The sequence below is a fragment of the Epargyreus clarus genome, unplaced genomic scaffold, assembly GCF_041222505.1.
Source record: "Epargyreus clarus isolate Ecla_fem2 unplaced genomic scaffold, WU_Ecla_fem_2.2 ptg000013l, whole genome shotgun sequence".
In the NCBI taxonomy this organism is placed as follows: domain Eukaryota; kingdom Metazoa; phylum Arthropoda; class Insecta; order Lepidoptera; family Hesperiidae; genus Epargyreus; species Epargyreus clarus.
Window position 1 is genome coordinate 6,949,087 of NW_027332221.1, and position 16,848 is coordinate 6,965,934.

The window sequence follows — 16,848 nt, forward strand, 5'->3', positions numbered from 1 at the left end:
TCAATGTTGATGTTATTTAATTTGTAATCATGTTGTGAGTTATGTTATCAGGAATGTATAGTTTTTTGAATATTGTTATTTTTTACATTTTTTTCCTAATAGCATTTTAGAATATAACTGTAAAATATTGTTTAGTATGTAGTTGCTCAAGCTGTTCGCACCTGTAATTGAGGTGGCACTTAAAAAATCTTTCAATGTTTTATCAAAATAATTTGTATGCATCAGTGTTCACCTTGTTGGTGCGACTTTTTAATAAATAAATAAACTCTTACGGCCTTATTAATAAAAATCGCTTATTCCAAGCTTAATCCATAGTTACACTTGGACTAGTTAATCTTGGTCTAACAAAGTATTAACTTCGTTATAACAATGTCATTAATAAACATGGAATAACCTTGGACTAACTATTCACTTCTTAGTCCAGGTTTAGCGAATAAAATATAGCAACACCCAAATTTTAAAAGTAAAAAGAATGAGTCAATGAATGAATTCATGTAAAAAATGACACTGACAGCGTATATTTTGAGATTGACAAATCAAACTCGACAGCTTTCAAGATTTCAAATGCTTTAACTCGCTTGGTCGTTATAGCTATTTGAAATACAAATTAACTATCAAATTAAAACAAATAAAATGGACCGAAAACGAGCTCGGTCAATGAATTGGGATGAAGAAGAAAAGGTAAGCCGTATCGATAGTTATTGCGTGGACCTTATTTGATAATGATGTGGACTTTATGAAAAAATATTTTTATCTTTCAGCAATTACTTCGTGCGGTTTTAAAAGACCATGCAGAAATAATAGAGAACAAATCCCTGGACACAAACTCCAATAAGACTAAATGTAAAGCATGGGAAGAAGTCCACAAAAGGTTTTTGTCTGCCAAATACATTATGAATTGTTGCATTATATTATTGTTATGTACATAACTTCATAAGATATTCATTTTCTATGTTAGGTTTAACGAGTTAAATGTGAGAAATCGGCAGCTAAGCCAACTGAAAATGCAATGGAAAGCGATGAAGATGTACGCCCGAAAGACCTGCTCCAGTTTCACCAAAGAATGCAATGAAACAGGTGGTGGGGCAAGACCCAGAACCCCAGATAACACTTATATGGAAATTAAGGATCTATTAAACCCCGCAGAACTACTAAAAGATGAAAATATATATGATTCAGATGGAATTGTAAGTAAATTATTTGGTCCTTGATTTTTTTGGAAATATGTTTTGGAATAACACTAATTATATCGCCTCTTAACATTGTTATAATTTGTATTACATTTCTTACAAATTTGCTTTATTTATTTATGATAAAGAGTTTTATCTGTTTTCTCAATAGATTCCAATATCAGATAATAAACTTGTAGCAACCCCCAGTGAGACTGCTGTCACATTACAGGTCAGTTGGTTCAAAATATCCAATCAAAAGCAATTATGAAGTACATTGAAATAATCTGTATGCCTTAAATATTGCTTCCGGTATCTTTATTTTAGGAACCAGTAACATACTTGCTAACTCCATTGGAGAGTTCTCTCATAAATGATAACATTATGAAGGAAACTGAGATAAATGTTTGTATTTATAAACTAAACTTAGTTTATATATATATATATATATATATATATATATATATATATATATATATATATATATATATATATTATAGCAGGAAGTATGTGTCCACAAAACTTAAATATTTTTAACCTTTTTTAGAATAACATATGTACAAGGGACAATATTGAAGTCCAAATTGTTCAGGAAGTCACTCCAATATTGGTGAGCATACAGCAATAATATGTCATAATATATGTATATACATAATAAATGTGCATGGAATTATGGGTTATTTCAACTTGTTATATTATCTTACAGAGCTCACAAGATGGAGGCATGACTAAGAATGTAAGGAAAAGTCCAGCAAAGGTGTACTAAATATTGATTATGTGTCAACTAGGGTGCATCACCACAACTACTTTTAGTTCAGATTATAATAACATAACTTTTTAGCCATACATGGATGGAATACTCATAACTAAATAACAGCCAAATGTGTATAATGTATCAACATACATTATACACATACACATTATACACAGAGGAATTTTATTTATGTGAGACAGTTAGAACTAACTGTCTACCATAAATAAAAATCCTCTGTACAATATTTACAGACCTCTCAAGAAAATCCATTGGCCACACCAATAAAAAAAAGAGTTTCAACTCCAACAAAGATGGGAAATTATGATTAAAACGGTTACTCTGGTAGTTGATTTTGTTTTTAAATTAATGCTTTTCTTTTTTCCACAGGTGTTAAAACGAAAATTTACTCAAAATTCCAATGTTGGGGATGTTTTAACATCTAGAAAGGTTAAAATCTATTTAGTTAGGGAACAACACATCATAATAAATACAGTATACTGAAATATTGCATCTCTACAGTTTATTATTTACCATACATATACAGGGTGAATTTTTAAAACGGGCCTTCAGGGCCAAATCCGAAACTATAAGGATTAGCGAAAAATGCTGAAAGGAGTTACGAGGCCGATTTTGATAAAAACTAAAACTGCATCATTACTTTTTTAAAATAACTTTTTCCCTAGCCGGGAATCGAACGAGTTCATTTTGAAAAAAAATACACCCTCTATATTATTCAACTATCTGATAGTGTTGCTTATAAGGATCAAAATCTGGGAAATAATGGTAAATGACAAACTAAAGGAAAAGCCTCAATTTTAAGAAATTACATATTTCTTCATATTAATTTGGCAGTTAAGTTCCCGCCATTCATCAATTTAAACATTTCGCGTATTAACAATTTTTTTGCTCAATGCTTCAAATCATTCGAAATGGACGTTTTGTTCTTCAAGAATTCATATTTTTATGTCCGACTTAGTAAAGGTTACTTTTAGGACCATTATAATAGATTTAACTTGCTATGAGCGGAGTTTCGTTTAATACAGATGTAAAATTGCCAATTTGCGAGAATGTCTTTTTCGAGTCAAATCCGAGTGATAACTAAACAAAGAGATATAGAAAATCATATTTACTGTTGAAACGTAGTTATAAACAACAAACAATAACAATTATTATTTTATCACTTATCTATTTTTATTAAAAAATAAATCCTAAACACGGCGGTTATTTATTTGCCATACTATTACTTTCTCATACTAAGCCGAATGTCACGGTTATAACATCGAATAATTAGTTGATTAACCAACAAATTTTTCAATGGTATGACTTACGTATGTTTCTAAAGAATTATACATAAATCATTTGTTATGTATAATCCTTGAGGATTAGTATGCCAATGTATGGAAAAATACGTGTTTTCTTCAAAATTTTCCTTTTCCTTTAATTTGTCACATAACATTACTTCCCAGAATTTGATCCTTATAAGCGACACTATCATGTAGTGAAATAATATAGAGGGTGTATTTTTTTTTCAAAATGAACTCGTTAGATTCCCGGCTAAGGAAAAAAAATATTTTAAAAAACTAATGATGCAGTTTTAGTTTTTATCAAAATCGGCCTCGAAACTCCTTTCAGCATTTTTCGCTAATCCTTATAGTTTCGGATTTGGCCCTGAAGGCCCGTTTGAAAAATTCACCCTGTATATGTACTATCCTGCTGATGTGTATATCGTATATTATGTACAGGAGCATGATGACTATGTGAGCAAAATGTTATGCCACAGCAAGCAGCTGAAAGAAATCCATCACAAGAGAACCATGGAAATGGCCGATGAAGAACATGCAATTAAAATGGAAATTCTCAAAGAAAATCTGAAATCTGCTATTTTAGAACGTGAAATTTTAGAATTAAAAAAAAAAGAAATGAGTAATAAATAAAAAGTATATTGAAAACTATTTTTGTTTAACTTACCAATAAATTAATTAAGTAAAAGAGTAAAACAATCATTTTAAAACAATTTTTAATATATAGTGACTATTTTTATTTTTTTCACACAAAGATGAGCTACTACACTCAATAAAATGGTTTTGGTCGCCTATAAAAGTAGTACATATTTAAATTATTTAAGCCATGGTATTGTGTACTTTCTTTTGGCCTATAATTCATAATTGACCTTATCAAAGTACATGGTACTTATACCTGGGCACCTTTGTGGAGAAAGTTATTTGTTTGTTTGAGCATATGACAAAAGTAGTATAAATTTATATGACATGTATTAAAGTAAAGATGGAACAAATAAAACCAATAGAACCATATTGATTTAAATTATTCATATTTATTACTGACTGATACATTTTGTGATGAGTGTAACTGACTGTTTAACTGGGGTTTTGCATTCGAACTGTTATAGGGGTGTGATAGTTTAATAATTTTCTTGGATAAATGCTGCTCGTGCTGAATTTCCCCTAACACAGTTATTTATGGCCTGGGTCACTGGAACATTGATATCTTCTACGCCCTCAAGAAAATCTTGCTTGTGCATTGCAATATTGTGGAGTACTGCTAATGCAATTATATATAACTTGGTATTTGGCAATTTTGTTGTGAACCCTCGTAATAAACATCTGAATCTTGCCTTCCATACTCCAAAACATCTTTCAATTGAGTTCCGTGTTCTAATATGTGCCCGGTTATACATCTCCTCCTGTTCGTTGTTGGGATTTAGAATGGGTGTAAATAAATAAGGAGTGCAGGCATATCCTGAATCACCCAAAAGTCTACCCTTAAATTCTCCCCGCTCAAATCTTTGTTTTAGTCTACATTCGTTAAAAATCCTTGCGTCATGTGTACTGCCTCGCCAGTGTGCCACTATATCCATAATTTCTAAATTGGCATTAGACACAACCTATAACAATGAGAACATGTTTAATTTTGAACACTGAATAAGTTATTATTGACAATTATGAACAAGAATTGTTCAGTCGACTGAAGTGTCCTTTAGGGCTTTATTTATTTTTTATGTATACTTCATACATACATTTTGCAGTGAGATTAAAGAGATATAAGAGTGATAGTACAAAAAAAATATACACTACAATATGATATGAACTTACTTGTACATTAATGGAACTATATCCTTTTCTATTTATATAATATTGGCCAACATCCCCACCAATTTTCGGAATGCGAATATGTGTGCAATCTATTGTTCCAATCACTTGTCTAAAGCTAGCTATTGCATAAAAATCTGCAATTATATTATTTTGCTCCATATCAGAGACTGGCATTTTTATCCATTGGGCCCGATGTTGTATGAGTGCTAATGCAACCTGTTTGCATACAAGAGATATCGTTGGCTGACTCATACCATTTATATCTCCTGCATCGTCTTGAATCTGAAAAAAAATAAAAAAAAACAGTAATTAAAATAGCTACTTCTTATTAATATATTGTCTCTTTTCCAGACAATATATAATTAAATTAAATATTATGTAAAAAAATCAGTTTTGTTATAGGTACATGATTGCATAAACAAGTTAGTAAGCACCTAATTTAAAGAAAACATTGAACAATATACTGATTTGTGATAATAGATAGTTTCATTTACCTCTCCTCGGGCCCATGTTCTTATTGCAGTCAATACTTTCAGATGAGGCGGTATAAAGCCCCCTCTTGCATCACCGGCTAAGTCATTTTTTACCATATCAATAATAAACACAGCAGTCGATTTAGAAAATCTGTACTTATGTTTAAACTCTGTTTCATGGAGTTCTAACGGATTTTGACGAGTTTTATATAACTTCACACGTCTTGGCAAATGTAAAACTTGGTTCTCAACTTCATTTATTTCGTCAATCACTATCAAATCGTCAATGAAATAATCTCTATCCATCTTACTGGTTACTTAAATCACAGCTATAACTACAAAACTGTTTATTCAAGTGCCAAATGCAAATGTTCATCTATTTATTAAAAATGTGGGCATATTATAAACGTCAACTTAAGTGTAAATTAATATAAAAATACATATTAGCATGACAGATGTCATGTCAATTACCATTAATCTACGCTTAGTCCATCCTTAAACTAGGTAGTGACACGGACTAACTTTTACGCCAAGATTAGACTCAGAGTAGCTTATTCCCTCCCTAATACGTGTTTATTAATACTGAATTTGGATAAACTTTTATTACGACTAGTTTTACAGTTACGCTTGCTCTAATCCACATTTATTAATAAGGCCGTAAGAGCATATTTAAAATGTGTCTCACTATAACAATTTTGGAATCTACTTAAGTAATTTACGCTGAGAGATATATCTGGTCTGGTGCCAGAACTAATATACAAAAGTGCACCAATTAAGTTTCTATATTTTATATCCTCATTAACAACAGAATTTTCCAGTTTTAAATTCACTTCCATTGGAGTTTTAAACAATTTTGCATTTTCAATATTATAACGTTTAGCTAAAGACTCTATATAAGATTTTTGACTCAAAGTTAACACGTTATCTTTCTCATAATCATATACAATATCAATACCAATATAGTTTTTTACCTTTCCCATGTCTTTCATATGAAACTTGTTAGATAATTCCTCTTTTATAGTACTTATAACTTTTTCATTTTTGCTGCAAATTAATAAATCGTCAACAAATAATAAGATGTAAACAGATAAGTCTTTCTCCATTTTAACATACAGACAATTGTCATATTTACTTCTACGAAAACCAAGAGTTAACAAAAAATCATTAAAACATTCATACCAAGCTCGAGGGCTTTCTTTTAAACCATATAAAGATTTATTTAATTTATAAACTCTGTCAGTACCATCCTGGTAACCAACTGGTTGCTTTACATAAATTTCAGACAAAACTTTACCATTTAGGAATGCCGTTTCTACATCCATTTGATGAATATGCAAAGTATTTTGACAACAATAAGATAATAACAATTTAAACGTCGGCATTTTAGCAACAGGTGAATACGTATCATCAATACAATCAGTTTGTTGGAAACCTCTTACCACTAACCTGGCTTTATATTCATTTTCACTCTTTCTTTTGTACACCTATTTAACATCAATTACCTTTTTGTCCTTAGGTTTACTTGTGAGTGTCCACGTATTATTCTTCACAAGACTGTCCATCTCACAATTCATTGCATCCTCCCATTTTATTGAGTCATCACATGTAATTGCCTCCTGAAAATTTCCTGGAACCATAGCATTACAAAAATTACTAATTATGCAATAATAACTAAATTCTTCCTCAAACCGAATTGCGAGGTTTTACTTGTCTTGTTGATCTTTTTCCTTCTATCTCCTGTACTACATCTTTTAATTCACCTTCATTATTTATTTCATGAATAATATCATTTTCCACATTTTTTGTTATTTTCTCTTTTTCTTCATTTATATCAGATAAATCTTTACTTTCCTTTTCCAGTATTTTATCATGAATGTTATTCTCTTCTTCATCTTCAAATCCACACAGAGTTACATCTTCCTCTATGACATCACAATGTCAAGCAACAACTATCTTGTTATTTATTAACACTCTGTATTCTGTATCTGTATATTCAAGTAAAATTCCAACTTCCGCTTTCTTATCCCATTTAGATTTGCGCCTTTCTTCTGGAATTCTTACAAACACTTTACTTTCATACATTTTTAAGTTTTTAACTGACAGCTTCTTTTTGAAAAATATTTCATAGGGCGTTTTCCTCTCAATAGTGTTAGTTAATGTTCTATTTTTAAGATATGCAGCTGCTTTAATTATTTCGGGCCAAAACCTTCTTCCAACCTTTGCTTCTGATAATAGACATCTACCCATATCCATTAATGACCTATTGTATCTCTCTGCAGTTCCATTTAGTTCGTGTACATATGTCAGACAAGGTTTTATAAATATTCCCTTTTCTTTAGCAAACTGGTAAACTCTTGCGTTTAAATACTCCTTACCATTGTCACATCTCAGTTCTTTTATTACCTTTCCAGTCCAATTTTGTACTTCATTGACATATTGAACTAAATAGTCATATACCTCATGTTTTGTCTTGATACAATATACTTTAAGCAATTTACTGTAGTCGTCTATAAATGTCAAAAAATATTTTTCCCCGTTAATTCCTGTAGTTTGATGTGGCCCATTTAAATCTGTGTGTACAATCTCTAATATTTCCTGTGTTCTTCTTCGATTATTATGAAAAGGTAAGTTATGCATTTTGTTTTTAATACATATTACACACCTTGAATATTCAGATTCAATTTGTTTAGGTAATCCTTCTAATGACTCATTTTTGCACATTAATTCCAAGTTACTAAAATTGATATGGCCAAATGTACGGTGTAATTTTTCTTTTATAGTCATGTTACTTTTACTTATGTTCGCTTGCAAAGTTTCTTCATTAATGTAACTTTTCATTTTATACAGTCTATCATTCTTAATTGCAATTGCTAAAATATTTCTATCTGTATCGTAAACTTTTGATAACTTTCCTCTTGACACAATAGAATATTTATCGGTTATTTTTGAATAACTCAACAAGTTAGCCTTCATTTCCTTTACATAAAAAATATTTGTCAAAGTTACTTCTGATTTTTCACCATACACCAAGAAATATATGTTAATATTACCAACCTTTGTAGCTTCTAATGTACTACCATCGCCAATTTTTACTTTAACAGGTTTTGTTAACGTTTCGCAGGTATCAAAGTATTCATCAGTGTTAATAATGTGGTCCGTACACCCGTTATCCAATAACCATTATAATTCACCTTTCTTTGGGTCTTCATCTTGACTTGTGCAGGTATTATTAACAACAGTAGTATAAAAACTTTTCTTATGATATGAACCACGTCTTGTATAACCAGAAAATCCACGTCCTCGACCACGGTTTACCTGTGCAAAACGACAGTCACGTTTAAAGTGGCCGGGCTTTCCACAGCCAAAACAAAGTAAATTATTCTTTTTAAACGGCTTGGCCTCTGCTCGAAAAGCATTTGAGTCATTTATGTCTCGTGTATTATTTTGTTTAAGTTTAATTTTACTTTTCAAGTAATCAACGGTTTTCGCACCCTCTGGCAAAATGTCAATCAAATCACCGATGTAGCTGTACCCCTCCGGTAATGCCTTTAGCATATAATTAAGTTTATCTTGTTCAGACACTATTGCACCTGCTTGTTTTAATTCGTTAATGGCCTTCTCAAAATCATCGAAGAATAATGTTACTTCCGAATAGTTTTTCAACTTCACATTTTCTACTTTATTACGGCAAACTATTTGTAGTGCAGTCGACTTCTTTAAATTATTATTATTATTATTATTATTAAGCCTTTATTGCCAACTTTAATTACACAGTTACATACATATTACATATATTACTATTACATATATTATTATATATCTATGTTGATTGTGTCGGCGTGTCTTTGCGACACGAAGGCCTCCTCCAGCTCTTTCCAACCTGCTCTCGGCTGAGTAGTTCTGAACCACAGTGGACCTGCAATCTTTTTAATGTCGTCAGACCAACGTATTCTCTGTCTTCCTCTTTTTCTCTTAGTTTAGAATCTAGGGGTCCATTCCGTTATACGCCTTGTCCATCTGTCATTAGTCTCTCTCAACCTCATCATGTGGCCTACCCATCTCCATTTTAGTTGTTTAACTTTGACTACGACATCGTCTATTTTTGTAGTTTGTCTTATATTTACTGCTCTTTTTCTATCTCTTTTGGTGTAACCTAACATACTTCGCCCCATGGGTCTTTGGCATGTTATTAATTTTCTTTTTTGTTTTTCTGTGATAGCCTAGGTCTGACAACCGTAAGTTAATATTGGTAAAATGCATGTGTTGTATATTTTACGTTTTATTGCCATATTATACTGTTTCCCCTTTAGTACCTCTCTGAGCGACCAATATCTTTTCCAGGCTTTGGCTACTCGTAATTCTATTTCTGAGTCCATTTAGTTATTGAAGGCTATCAGCTGACCTAAGTATATATATGAATTTACATATTCTATTTCCACCTTCTTTTTCTTCAAACGACTTCTTTAAATACATTTCATCAAACTTTTGCAAGATTTCATACGCCGTATCTAATTCACTTACATATTCCAACTGTTTATTCGTAATGGCGCCGTAAATATAATTCGTGGCCTGTATATCCTTTTCTTCCCAACTGTCATCGTCCGTTGCAATTTTTTTCCTAGTTACGACTTCCTTGCAATTTTTAAACTGTAGGAACTTCAAAATCCTTATTTTCCAATTGCTGTAGTCTGTCCCATCAAAGATTGGAATATACATGTCGCAACTTTTATTTGCAGCCATGTTCCCGTAATATTAATCGACTTTTATTTCGACAACCACGGACTGCTACCATGAAAATATATGTTCGTGCGAAATAAAATATACGGTTAACTTCTGTAATGACTGTTTATTTTAGCTTACTGCTTTAATTACACTTTATTTTTACTATTACATTTTCACAAACAAAGCTATCAACCAGCCATCGAAAGAAGAAGAAAAAGTCAAACCCGGATGTCACTAATATGACACTTGACAAGTGTTGCCAATATAAATGTATTATACTAACACCAATAACAATTGGGTACTTGACAGTTATAACAATAAAATATGAAATATGTTGGATATGATAGCTTATAAATAAACATAAATTATGCAGTATTTAGTTTATTTTTTAATACGTTCTAAGTATTTTCATTTTTAAAAAGAAATTTTCGATTTTTTATCTGTGGATTTTAAATCCCAAAACGGCGACAGTGCTGCCTCAAATGTCATGTGACGTCACCACACCAAAACCAAACAAGACAAATAATAATTAAATCGTTTGCTGTTAGAGTTGGTTGAATTTATGTTGTGAACCGAAATGAAGCCATACTATATTAAAGCTGATAGCGTGAACCTGCTTAAAGAAGATCCATATATGCAGTGCAATAAATCAAAATGGATACAAAAACTTCCGTGAGATAACCTATGGAAATATCAAATAAACAACGTAAGTAAAACATTCTTTATATTTACATTTAATCATATCGGACAATTAAAACATTTCTTAACTGACTTCAGACAGAAGAAAGGTTGTCTTCAAGTGATTATTAAGATTTTTTTAAATATACTTATATTCTTATGTGAACTGCTTTAAGGTTATTAATTGTTTATATTTATATTTGCAGATCTTCCCGACAGTCGTATAGTGACGACGTTATAGAGTATGTGCAGTTTAAGAGGAAGGCAAGTTTGTGTTTCATGAAAAGTAAAAGTTGTCCTGAACACAAGGTACATCAATGAAAATGAAAATGTGATGACTGTCCTGCCTAGAAGAAGTGAGGAGCCAAAAGTTTCGAAAGTGGGCACCAGCCTGAAATACATAAAGTAAAGGACACGGGAAATAGTACTTCTTTACTTGCGTAACCTACCCAACAAGATGAAGGAAGAAAAGTGACCATACAGTTCCTATTATTGCATTGCAATTTAATTCTGAAAATGACTGATAAAAATATATATCCATTTGTTACGGAAAATAATTTTAGTAATTTTAGTAATAAAGAAAAGCAGACACGCAAGCAGCACAAAAATTTAGCTTAGGTGATCTGTAGTAATTATTGTAACTGTAACATATGATAAATATATACAAAAGTTCTACTGTGTGTACTCACTAATAGAACTATATAAACCAAATAAACAAAGAAATCGGTTAATAAAATACTAATATTAGCAAATCATGTATTTTTAATTATACAGTCCTGTAAGTTAATCAGTGCACAATCAATAATAACAAAGTCATCGAAATAGTTTGTTTGTTATTAATTACAGAATGAGGCCTTAAAATAGAGAATTCTCATAGACGTCTTATAATTCATTTCCTCTATTAACCGATTCCGTGCGGATGGCACAACAGTTGTGCCATGCCATTTCTTTTGTATATGGCGGGTGGCACCAGAGAGGTGCCAAAATTTGAAGCCATAAAACTCGGATAAATTGACATTTATCAAAGTTGTTCTGAAAACAAAAGTTTCTTTATTTATCACGTAGTTCCTTCCTAGAATGTCAGTTTCTGCATATCACGTGATTTCACATACTTCAGGGATTGTAAACCTTTCAAAAAAAATATTATATTATTTTGCAAATTATTGTGATTGTATTACTATAATAGTACCTACTTTTCGTTAATAGTAAGCCAATAGAAACTGGATTAAAATATTCGTACTTTGGTGTTTATCTTTGTCTGAATAAATAGCGCAATCAATTTCGATATTCTATTAGAATCCTATCCATTAATAATTTGAATTTTAATTCTAAACGAAACACTAGAAAAGAACTATCATAGCGCTCTCGTCTCGAATGTTCATATTTAATTCTATAGTACCACTAAAACAATCAATTCATCAAAAACTTACAAAAATGTTTACAACACCTGATAGAAATAAGACACTTACCTTCCATTTCCGTTATTACACGTAGATAGTCAGTTTTGTAAACACTAATCGAATTGTTAAACCATTAATTTTCGCTTTTGGGTGGCTACTAAAATTACAGCACGTGGAAAAAGCAAAAAAACGATAAGTTACAATTCATGGCGGATGGCACCTTAGCGGTGCCATCAAAGTCCCTGGCGTTTGGCACCACAGTTGTGCCACGAAATATTTGTTCGCCGCCAGGCGTTAAAGTTTATCCAAAAGGCCACCGCATTGAATCGGTTAACTCTATTCTTATCGTAGACTTCTATATAATATATGAAATATAAGAATACTTCAAATTGTTGTTTAGTTCTGATTGCATCCGTTTTTGATGATTTAGAGTAGACGAATCACTCCTTATTCCTTTTTCTGATTAATACTTCTCTTATATGCTTAAATCCTTTGTCTGCAAGTTCTTTTAACGTTTAGGAGATTTCGATTTAGAAACGTGTGTAAGCAAATTTGTTTGGATATTTAGCGGTCGTACTTGTACACATTGTCACTGCACACTTCTCATAATTTGTCATTTGTTCCAATTTTAGTTATAAAAGCTAAATAACTCCCAATTTACTTCTGAAGATTACGTATTGGATGTAGCTGTCAGTGTAGCGTTGTTTGTTATAGCGTAGTGACGTTTTGCCTCGAAATGACACTTGACCGCCTGTTTTAGTGCAACGTTCCGTTCACCGTAAATTTCATTTTTTATGTCCTTTGATGTCCTAAGTTATCACAGTTAGTCGGTCAAGTATATAGCAAAATAACCATAGCGATCAAAAACATTTTAGTTAGGTAAACCGACAGTTTCGCATTGGAGATGTGACCGGGTCCGTGTCTCACGGTAAACTACCCTCATTCTCGAATACGACTGTCCGCATGGCGCTCCTTTTTTAAATATAAAAAGTGACGTCACGGCGTCCACCGAGGTACAGATAATAAAATTAGCAATCTTATCAAACAACTATATCGATATCCACGACATATATTTCTTATGTGCGTGTGTATGTCACTGAACTCCTCCTAAACGACTGGACTGATTTTGATGAAATTTGTTGTGTGTGTTCAAGGGGACTTGAGAATGGTTTAGATTCACAATTTAGTCCGTGGGAAAAGGTATTTTTAATTCGTAAGTAGTTGTTGATTTTGGAATGTTTCACAATGGATTCGACAGACTTCGCTACCATCGCAGTTTCAATTCTATCTATTTTTCAAACCCGTAAGTGATTAACATTTTTTTTATTTATATGGCAACACAACGTTTGCCGGGTCAACTAGTACTACTATAAATGTAGTATGATGAACATGAATGAACTATAAATGACAATTATTTTAAAATCATTGAGAAATACTATTTCTTATATCATTATAAAGTACCAGAAGTACATAAATAAAGTAATTATAGAAATAACACGCAGTTTTTAAAACAAGAAACCGTTGCATAATGACTTAGCCCTTGATAGCCTGCGTAGCACGCGGGAGGTCGACCTCTCCCGGCCAGACACATCAATTAAACAATAACAATTATACTCGTGTTTCCGATAACACGGCGAAAATGATACTACTTTGTTGATAACTATGTATATAAATAAGTAATTTATCAGTAATATATATGTCGTCAATTTAGCAAGAGTAACGGAATTCACAAACTTTCATATAGCATAGAAAGTACAATACTTTGCACATACGTAGCATACTCTTAGTGATATGAGACTTCCAAAAATCGACTAGAAAGCATTGATAATTTAAATAAGATGGTCTTTAAATGTAAAACATTTTTATAAGGTGCCTGGCATACGTATCAGTTCACTATTTTGAAATCTAATTTCGGCAGGCAATGATAAAACATGCGTCAATTGATAGCATATGATTACAATCACAAAGTAATTTACGTAATTCTGAAGAATCGACTGGAATATTAAATAGGTAATAGCCCTGAAATAAACTGTATTAAGTAAATAAACGACGACATTAAGACAACAATATCCATCTAAAATCTGTAATTTTCGATAACGAGTTTAAAGCCGATTATTTATAAGTAGTCAATAAATTTCCATTGATTTTGAGATCAATCCTCCGTCTGTATAATTATCAAGTGACACAGTCGAGGATGGCGCGGCGGTCGAACTTGAAGTTGTCCCACGACGGCGCCACGAAGTTTAGGAACGAATTTACATCCGTTTCCTCACTCGGACTCTCCTCCTTTTGAATAGGAGAGAAGTTGTTGGTTGGAGTGCTTTGAGGAATGAACAGTTGCCGCTTCGTCAGTTTCTTGTCCTTCCTGTTCCCATTGCAACCATTCGCTTTAGTCGCACTCTGGTTACCGTGACCATTTTTAGTATACTTGTGTCCGAAACTTTGCTGATACTCCTGGATCTCGTTATGGAGACCCTGCGATATAGTTTTGTTCCCGTTCTTGGCCTTGCACGTCGAAAACTCGATATCCCCCATCGACTTGTGTCTCGTTCGCCTGGTGCTATGAAACACCTTGGGGTTCCGCTCGGCGACCCACCGCCGCATTCGTTTGACGAACGGGAGCACCATGAAGAACGAGTTTGGACTGACGCCCATCTTGAGTTTGGGCGTCATGTCCTTTCTGCTGGAGGGCAGGTCCGTGAGCGCGAACCACTCGCAAGCTTTTATCTCGTAGTGCGTCCGCGGCTGGAACTTGGTGTCGCGCGGAATGTGCGGAATGTGCGAGATGTACAGCCGTACGATCTGGTCGTGGATTATCGCATCGATGTATTCGTTTTTGTTCATTAGCTTGCTTATATCGAAGCCAATTTCTTCGAGCACCTGTAAGAGAATTAATATTGTATGTATAAAAATAGGCAATTAATTTTATTAAAAAGGTAGGAAATCATTCACCTTTTTCTAAATGTTTAAAAAAATAAAATTTTAAAATAAGTTTTTGATTTTGATTTTAATACACCTTCCAAAAATTTTACAGACTTTACAACCTTATTATGTGCATTATTTATAGGAAGTGCTATAAAACCAATTTTCGCTTGAGGGTGGCATATTTAGGGTGCAAAAAAAAAATGAAATAAAAGGATCTTTATTTTCGTCAATAAATTGCAACAAACTTTTCACCACTTACCTTCACTCTTCACCGTCATCTTCATTCGTGTGTGTGTGTGTGTGTGCGTGCGCGTGCGTGTATGTGTGTGTGTGTGTGTGTGTGTGTGTGTGTGAGAGAGAGAGAGTGTATGCATGTAATGTATTATATATTTGAGAACTGTAGTTGTGATTTTGTCTCTCCGTAGCTGAGAGTTTGTAAAGAATTAGTTAACGCTTTTTTACATTCCAAATAAGACATTTCATTTATTTTTATTGCTTTATTACTTTTATTATATAATTCAGCTGCACGTTTATTGTATTGCATGCTAGCAAATAAAGTGTTCGTGTGAGGGACTGGGGCAATAACATATTTTCTTGCAAGTTAGATGGATCATATGACAGTGTTTTATGTTGTTTTAGTACTATTTGTAGTAGATATAGCTTTCTTACTGTTAGTAAATTGCTAATAGACCAGAGGTTTTCTGTAGAATACCTTCATCTTTTAAAATACATATTTAATAATAAATACATATTTTAATTAACCCGCGTTGTGCACATTCCAACTGAATGAGTTTCGTTTTAGTCGCACCTCCCCAGATCGATATACAATATGTATAGATGGAGGTATGTACTTGCTGCATTGAAAGATTTATATTGGTCACTTTTTCTGTGCGATGGTGAGGATTTAATAATGAGTAGAAGTCTCATAACCACAAGGCTGTAATATTAAATTCATCCATTGTACGTAATATTAATTTATGTATTATTACAAGTTAAGAAGACTGTTAATAGGAGGGTAGAAAGGGATGACCAACAAGAAAAATATTTATTTTTATTTTATTTCATTCTATAGCTTTGTTATACCTGAAATATATGTGCTGCAAACTACCTATTACAACATGGATTCAGTGGAGTCTTGATGGTCTCGTCATTACAATAATAGTCGAGGTAGAACCAGTGTGCCAGCTCAATCTGGACGCATATCCTGAGCAGGTTGCCTCGGTCCTCTGGCGGCAAGTTTATTATAAAACGGCTTAAACATAATGTATGAAATTATCAACAATATATGACTTTTGTCAACAATAGTAATTCAATATTAATATACTATATTATCATTTTTGGTGGTTAAATTTTCTTTTCGACCCTTCCTGAAATTGTGGGAGCTCGATATAATAACACCTGGAACTTCGATCAACAATGATCTAAGACCTGGAAGTATGTTTTTGAAAAAGGAATACAGAATAATCATGAACATTGAAGTCCCACTTTTTGTCAAACATAGTGGCGACAAACTACTAAACTATCGCAATATTTTTCTCTAAACTCTAGTTTGATTGCCTAAAAGTGTAGTGTCGACACACGTTTTATTTCTTTATATGAACATTTAAGGAAATTTAG

The 16,848-nt window shown here is 32.5% G+C and overlaps 2 protein-coding genes across 2 annotated transcripts; one reads left to right on the forward strand and one right to left on the reverse strand.

The window, feature by feature from the left end:
* Positions 1-277: 277 nt before the first annotated feature.
* LOC140746698 (uncharacterized) lies at positions 278-2,463 on the forward strand. Its single transcript, XM_073078803.1, has 7 exons — positions 278-681; positions 762-871; positions 959-1,187; positions 1,342-1,401; positions 1,717-1,779; positions 1,876-1,905; positions 2,175-2,463. Exons 1-7 carry the CDS (start codon positions 634-636, stop codon positions 2,250-2,252), a joined length of 618 nt encoding a protein of 205 aa, XP_072934904.1. The 5' UTR covers positions 278-633; the 3' UTR covers positions 2,253-2,463.
* An 11,912-nt stretch (positions 2,464-14,375) lies between these two features.
* Positions 14,376-15,949, reverse strand: LOC140746795 (uncharacterized). Its single transcript, XM_073078892.1, has 2 exons — positions 15,944-15,949; positions 14,376-15,186 (listed from the first exon to the last, which is right to left on the reverse strand). Exons 1-2 carry the CDS (start codon positions 15,947-15,949, stop codon positions 14,482-14,484), a joined length of 711 nt encoding a protein of 236 aa, XP_072934993.1. The 3' UTR covers positions 14,376-14,481.
* Between the last annotated feature and the right edge of the window lie 899 nt (positions 15,950-16,848).

Excerpts from the sequence above, each read along its gene's own strand:
- LOC140746698 (XM_073078803.1), top strand. The coding sequence starts at position 634 with ATGGACCGAAAACGAGCTCGGTCAATGAATTGGGATGAAGAAGAAAAG. Across the intron at positions 1,188-1,341 it reads TATATGATTCAGATGGAATT|ATTCCAATATCAGATAATAA; the intron begins GTAAGTAAATTA and ends TTTTCTCAATAG. Across the intron at positions 1,402-1,716 it reads AGACTGCTGTCACATTACAG|AATAACATATGTACAAGGGA; the intron begins GTCAGTTGGTTC and ends AACCTTTTTTAG.